Source organism: Sphaeroforma arctica (genome assembly GCF_001186125.1).
Source record: "Sphaeroforma arctica JP610 unplaced genomic scaffold supercont1.1965, whole genome shotgun sequence".
Lineage (NCBI taxonomy): Eukaryota > Ichthyosporea > Ichthyophonida > Sphaeroforma > Sphaeroforma arctica.
In genome coordinates this window covers 3,754-9,755 of record NW_014038593.1, presented here as the reverse complement: position 1 = coordinate 9,755, position 6,002 = coordinate 3,754, and the positions used below count along the sequence as shown (strand labels likewise).

General features: G+C 44.5%; 2 protein-coding genes across 2 annotated transcripts in view; one reads left to right on the top strand and one right to left on the bottom strand.

The window, feature by feature from the left end:
* Window positions 1-44: 44 nt before the first annotated feature.
* SARC_11939 (hypothetical protein) lies at window positions 45-299 on the top strand (the record flags this gene model as incomplete). Its single annotated transcript, XM_014293967.1, has 1 exon — window positions 45-299. The coding sequence occupies one exon, from the start codon at window positions 45-47 to the stop codon at window positions 297-299; it is 255 nt and encodes an 84-aa protein (XP_014149442.1).
* A 1,408-nt stretch (window positions 300-1,707) lies between these two features.
* SARC_11938 (hypothetical protein) overlaps window positions 1,708-6,002 on the bottom strand; it is a gene marked incomplete at its 5' end in the record, with an annotated part of 7,646 nt that continues 3,351 nt past the window's right edge. Inside the window, 5 exons of the mRNA XM_014293966.1 lie at window positions 1,708-1,866; window positions 2,449-2,608; window positions 3,635-3,754; window positions 4,034-4,109; window positions 5,441-5,568. Coding sequence (XP_014149441.1) covers window positions 2,450-2,608; window positions 3,635-3,754; window positions 4,034-4,109; window positions 5,441-5,568 — 483 coding nt within the window. The remainder of the gene's footprint in view (window positions 1,867-2,448; window positions 2,609-3,634; window positions 3,755-4,033; window positions 4,110-5,440; window positions 5,569-6,002) is intronic.

Here is a 6,002-nt window from a genome sequence, read left to right as displayed (position 1 = left end):
CAGTTAGCTTCGACGATTCGGTTCCAGCGGATTCTATCTTCCGAATGGACGGATATGTTACTATTTCTGCCTATGAGGGTGTGTTGTTCGGTGGACTGCCTACCTATTTCTGGCCTGATGACACTCCGGGAGTAGGCCCTGCTATGGAAGGTCTTACGTGCGCATGCAATTTCGGACCCTGGTCATCAGTTGACGAGACTGGTCAAGGTGCACACTTTGAAGTGGAGCAAAAGTACCCAGAGATGGAAATGGATAGTGCTGATGTGTTATTCATGATGCAAACCGAAGTTGTGGCATGATCTCACTATCAAAATTGGATTTGAAAGGAACAAGTTTAGTCAGAATTTGAGAACCGACAACTGTCAGTCTTCTTGAATACCACTATCCAGCCTACTAGGTCGGATACTGTATAGTGTGGGAATTGGAATAAAACATACATTCTTCATTTGGAAGCGTGTCAGCGTATATCATGTCTTTATTAAGCAGACTTGATTTTTAGGCAACGCATTCAAAGATCATGCTAAAGAACATGTACCTGTTATCATTTAATGGAATGTTACAACTGAACTAGAAATGCGGTGCTTAGTCAACAAAATGCAACAAATGATAACAGGAAATGAGTAGCAGACCGTTCTGGCGGATAGCAAAAATTGTGAAATCTTCTGTCTTCAATCCTAGCATCCTGGCCAACACGCACATTACGGTGTACCAAGCAGTATGTAGAGCCCAATTCCGCTGTGGCGTAACGCTTATTACTTTAATACGTAATTTAGGCACTGCGAGTGTCAATGCCGAGTTCACCCATCAAATCATTTGGCAATTATAACTAGTCCAGTGTGGAGACTGCGAGAACTGTACGACGATTTACGCGGGGTTGGCGAACACAGAACGAAAACGAAGGACATGTCAGTTGCGGGATGTACACTGAAGGTTATCTTGGAGGAATCTTTTGGGCAATTAGTTTCTAATGTTTTATATTTTCGTAGCTGGTACATAATCTGGCAACGTATATGGTCATCATTGTCGTGACATTGTGCTGATGTACTTGTTCACTACACTGACCATTCCACTGCACCGATTGTGAGAAAGACCCAATTGCAACCCTCAGCAGTTGTGCGTCGAGAAAAGCGATTTCAGAACCTCACCCCGATCGTACATACTAGGCCGCCTACATAGGTACCATCCGTAGGAAGCGAACCCGGCCAAATTACACACGCGCTGAGCAAGGTACTTCCAGAAACTAAAATGGCATGCGCCATACACAACCCCTCCGTACGACCGTTGTGGTAGGATTCCGTGGGCTCGCACTTCCAATTGGGGTTTTTTTTGAAATGCCTAGAAGTTCCACAAACATCGCCAAAATTGTATTGGCGTCGATGTAGACATTGTAGACATTGGTGGCGACCTTCGCCATTCTAGTGCTCCCAGATTAATATGAATACGACCAATTTAGTGCTCCCAGAATAATATGAATATGTACTGAACTGTTTGCTCAGCTAATCGCTGGACTGGACACCACAGAGTGCTGCATACCACTCATGTGCAGTGCGCGATTGCCACGCTCTTGCCATTCTCTGTGTGTAAGCTATACTCTATACTCGACCACATATATACACAACAAGCACAACACGCACACGCGGTATCCGAGCACTGTATTTGGAACGTGACGGTAGTGCTATGAGAATTTGCGACATGTCTCAAACACATGCTTGCTTTATTGTGAGATGCTTCCGAGGTCATGAGTTTGAGAGTCTGTGCTTTGGTGGACACAGTTGTCTCTGCACCCACCACGAACGGTTGATTTCGAGTCCGCTCAATACTCTTGGTAGTGGCCATTTCCGTACTAAATTGCGACGCTCAGCCGTTCTGCGGAGGAAGCGTGGCCAACGCAAAGCAGTTCGATATCGATACGACGGAAGACAATTGAGCATTGCAGTCCAAATACGGGCACCCATAATGAAGATCATTTCTCGAGCAGAAAGCAAGTATGCAGCATAGCAAGTAATTGCACACAACACGGTGACGAGAAAGACACTGAGTAAGCAGATACTAATACGCAATGGACGCATAGAGGTGCTGAGATGGCCAGGACAGGTGTGTGAATTCCCACTCGACATAGAGTTGGGCTTGAGAGCAAAAACACGCTCGAGAGTAAATACAAGAGCACACAACCCAAACAAACACATAATGTTGGTCAAATACAGGCCGGGGCGGCTATACATGCTCACAACGAACAAAAGGATATACATAGAAGCTAGCAATCATATACGGCAGAGCTGTAATCACATAAACGTATACGTCGGGTGATATAAATAACGCAGTACATCCTGCCAAGTTGGAATCACATCAAGGTACGCGTGGAGATGATTTTGGCGTTAAAAATACAGCTGGGAATAATTTTAGCGTTAAAAATACAGCTGGGGATGAGGCCACATACCAAAAACATACCTCAGAAGTTAAAGTTGCTACCCTTTGCTGGAGCGTTGAACGACAACTGGCCGTCCGCACCCACTTCTGGTTCCATCAATTCTAAATTGTCATCGTTGGCTGAGAAGTACTCACTAATTATTCTGTTGGCTATTTGGTATACTTTTTCACTGCTGTGGTGCTGTTGTGGGGGAAATCAAGACAGGTTTTGGATACAAATTAGAATAAGATCGAGAAAAAAAAGGCACAGTGTATTGCTTTCTTACTGGTGTGTACTGTGGGCGATGATAAGACAGGCTTAAAGAAAAAAAAATCAGGGCCAACTTAAAAGTACAGGCTGTGTGCGAACACAGGACAGTTTTGGATGAACCCAAAATTCTAATTCAAAGGATTTACGAGCTCTTGAGGCATGTTTTCTCACGCATTGGTGTTCTGTGCGGACGTAGAGCAGATTTCGGGTTCATTGAAAATCAGGACTATAATTTAAAAATAGGCCTAACCAACGATTGGAATGGATACTCGCGCACAGATGTGGCACTGCGTACAGACGGAGAACCAGAATTTAAATATAAATTAGGACTATTATAATGATTCGAGTTTCGCTTCAGTGTAGAGCAGGTTTTCAGTTCATTGAAAATTAGGGCTATGGTTTTAAAATAGGGCTTAATAAATAACTGGAATGGGCCCTCGCTCAGAGTTGTGGTGTGGTGTTTAGACACAAAAGAGACAGGGAAGGCATCTAAATTAGGAATACTATATCATAGCCGCCTTGTTCTCATAGAGGGGTATGACTATATAGATTTCCTGGGTTCTTTGATATCCTATTTTGCTGCTGTGCTGCTGTGTGCAGACGTAGTCACAGGTGCTGCATGAGTATTCAATGGCCTCTGTATACAACCGACGCACACGGGCACAAACTAGCAAAGTATAGATGATCTGATTAGTTCCACACACACATAGATGGCCATGTGAGTGGTAACCAATCGGCCAAGCAATCATCCGGGCTATGCCATCCACTTTTTCAATGACCTCTGTATACATACAGCAGCTCCCGCGCATTCTCAACGTTAGCTGTAGACAAACACACACTTACACGGGAATAAGCCATCCCAGCAAGCTGGTCGACCCTCCGATACACTATAACACACATATACACACATACACACACGGAGAGATCAGATAAGTATAGGCGAGGTTTCACACTCACCTGTAAAGCATCCATCCTGTCGATGCCATCCTCTTCTTCAATGATCTCTGTATACATAAGCAGCACGCGCTCGTTCTCCGCCGACTTCAGTGTTGCATATATGGCGTCCATGACCACCACCTGCGTACGCGTGCAATGGCATATCAATATGTGTGGATTTAGATGCACGCTACACTTTTACATCCCACCTACCCCGAGTGCAACACCTATATTCGTATTCGAGTACAGCAGCATTTGGTGATGGGTATCACATTTGTATGGTAATGGTCCGGATCCTATACTATGCTATATGAATTAAGTCCAGTACTGCGTATGCAGAAATATATATATATGTGTGTGTGTGTATATGACTATATATATACACTATATATATATATATATATATTTATGCCCACATACCAATACCGATGCCACAGCCCCGTCCTTGCTCAAGAATTGGCACATCTGCTTAAGGCCGCCTTCATCCACGACAATCCTGACAAAAACAGAAGAAGCGAAGCGAGCATTACAGACACACTCAGATATACATGGCACACGGGCCTGTCCAAGCGCCAGGTAACATATACGAGTGCATGTGTGCATGTGTATGCATCTACCTATAGTCACATGCTTGAGTGTCTTCAGATGCTATGCATATCATGTAAGGTGCTTGTCCCTACCATCTCTTTACCCCAATGTCAACATAACTGTAGCGTGCTGTGGTGTGAATAGTCTGATAAGCTGGGTGTCCCTGAGTGTGAGGAGGAGAAGTGATTATTGTACAGAACTTTCACGGAGGCACACACAAAGGTTCTATGTACAGGGGCCACAAGTCGTACATCTACGATTACTGTTTGAACGTTTTGTTTTGAAGAACGTCACTTTGAATCGGGAAGGTATGAATGCCTACCTCCCCCTAAAACCCTAAAACCTAACAACAGGCGATGAATTTAGTATAAGCTGCAGTATGGGCCCAAATACTTGCACAGCACCTAGCCATCCCCGCACAGAACATCTGCCTTGCCACATACTCTACAATTTTCGTTGTCCACACACACTTACACTGGAGATCGAATATAAGGTATACATACTAACATCGCTCTGGCACATAGATACCCCACCCAATGCACACGTGGAGTGTGTGTGTACACGGGATTACAACTCAAAGCACCCTTGCGCAGGATACGTGCTGAGTGGGGTAGGGTCGCACACAGGCCATTTGCCCAGCGGATCAGACATTTATTTCAAAGCACATATGCACACTGAGGGTATAGGCAACGAGACGAGACGCCTGGAGTCAAGTTTACATACTAATAACCTACCGCCTGTGTACGTAGTGACATGGTCATCCGCGTGTGTACGTAGTGCTATAGCCATGTGTAATGGTGTGTACGTAGTGATGTAGTCAATAGTTGTAAGTAACATATACATAGTGATATACTTATGGGCAACAGATGTACGTAGAGCTATGGTCATGTACATAGAGAAATAGTCATGGGTAAGAGATGTACTATAGTCATGGGCAAGAGATGTACATAGAGAAATAGTCATGGGAAGAGATGTATACATAATGATATAGTCATGGGTAAGAGATGTATACATAATGATATAGTCATGGGTAAGAGATGTACGTAGAGCTATAGTCATGGGCAAGAGATGTACGTATAGATATAGTCATGGGTAAGAGATGTATACCTAATAATATACTCATGGGTAAGAGATGTACGTAGAGCTTTTATCATGCGCAAGAGATGTACGTAGTGCTATAGTCATGGGTAACCGTGTGTACGTAGTACTACAGTCACTAGTTGTAGGTAAGAGATGTACCTGATTTGCGATGGTGATCCGCCACAGCAGGCGTTGGTGATGGCCCACATGGCCTCCTCACTCACACGGTACTCGTCATTGTGTGCAATGTGCACCAACGGCCGCATCAGTCCGTTGGACAGTACGACCTGGGTGTGTGTGAGTGAGTGTGTGTGGATGTGTGTGAGTGTGGGTGTGTGGATGTGTGTGAGTGTGTGTGAATGTGTGTGTGTATGTGTGTATGTGGGCGTACAGATTATTCAATATAAGGACGGAAACTGCTTAGCAGAAGCATATTGAGAGTGAGAGAGTATAGATAACAATATACACATAAAGAGATTCGACGATTGATTGGAAGTATGAGCTCAGTGGGTGACTGTCTTGTGATACGTAATGTATTCAAATGGTCGCATCAGCCTGTTAAATAGTACGGCCGGTGTGTGTGAGAGCGGTAGTGCAGATGAATGAATAAATGCAAGTGTTCCGATAGATGTAGGTTAATACACCTATGTGCTTTCACGAGCAAAAGCACACACACACACACACACCCACCCCACCCCCCCCCACCCCCCCACACACACTC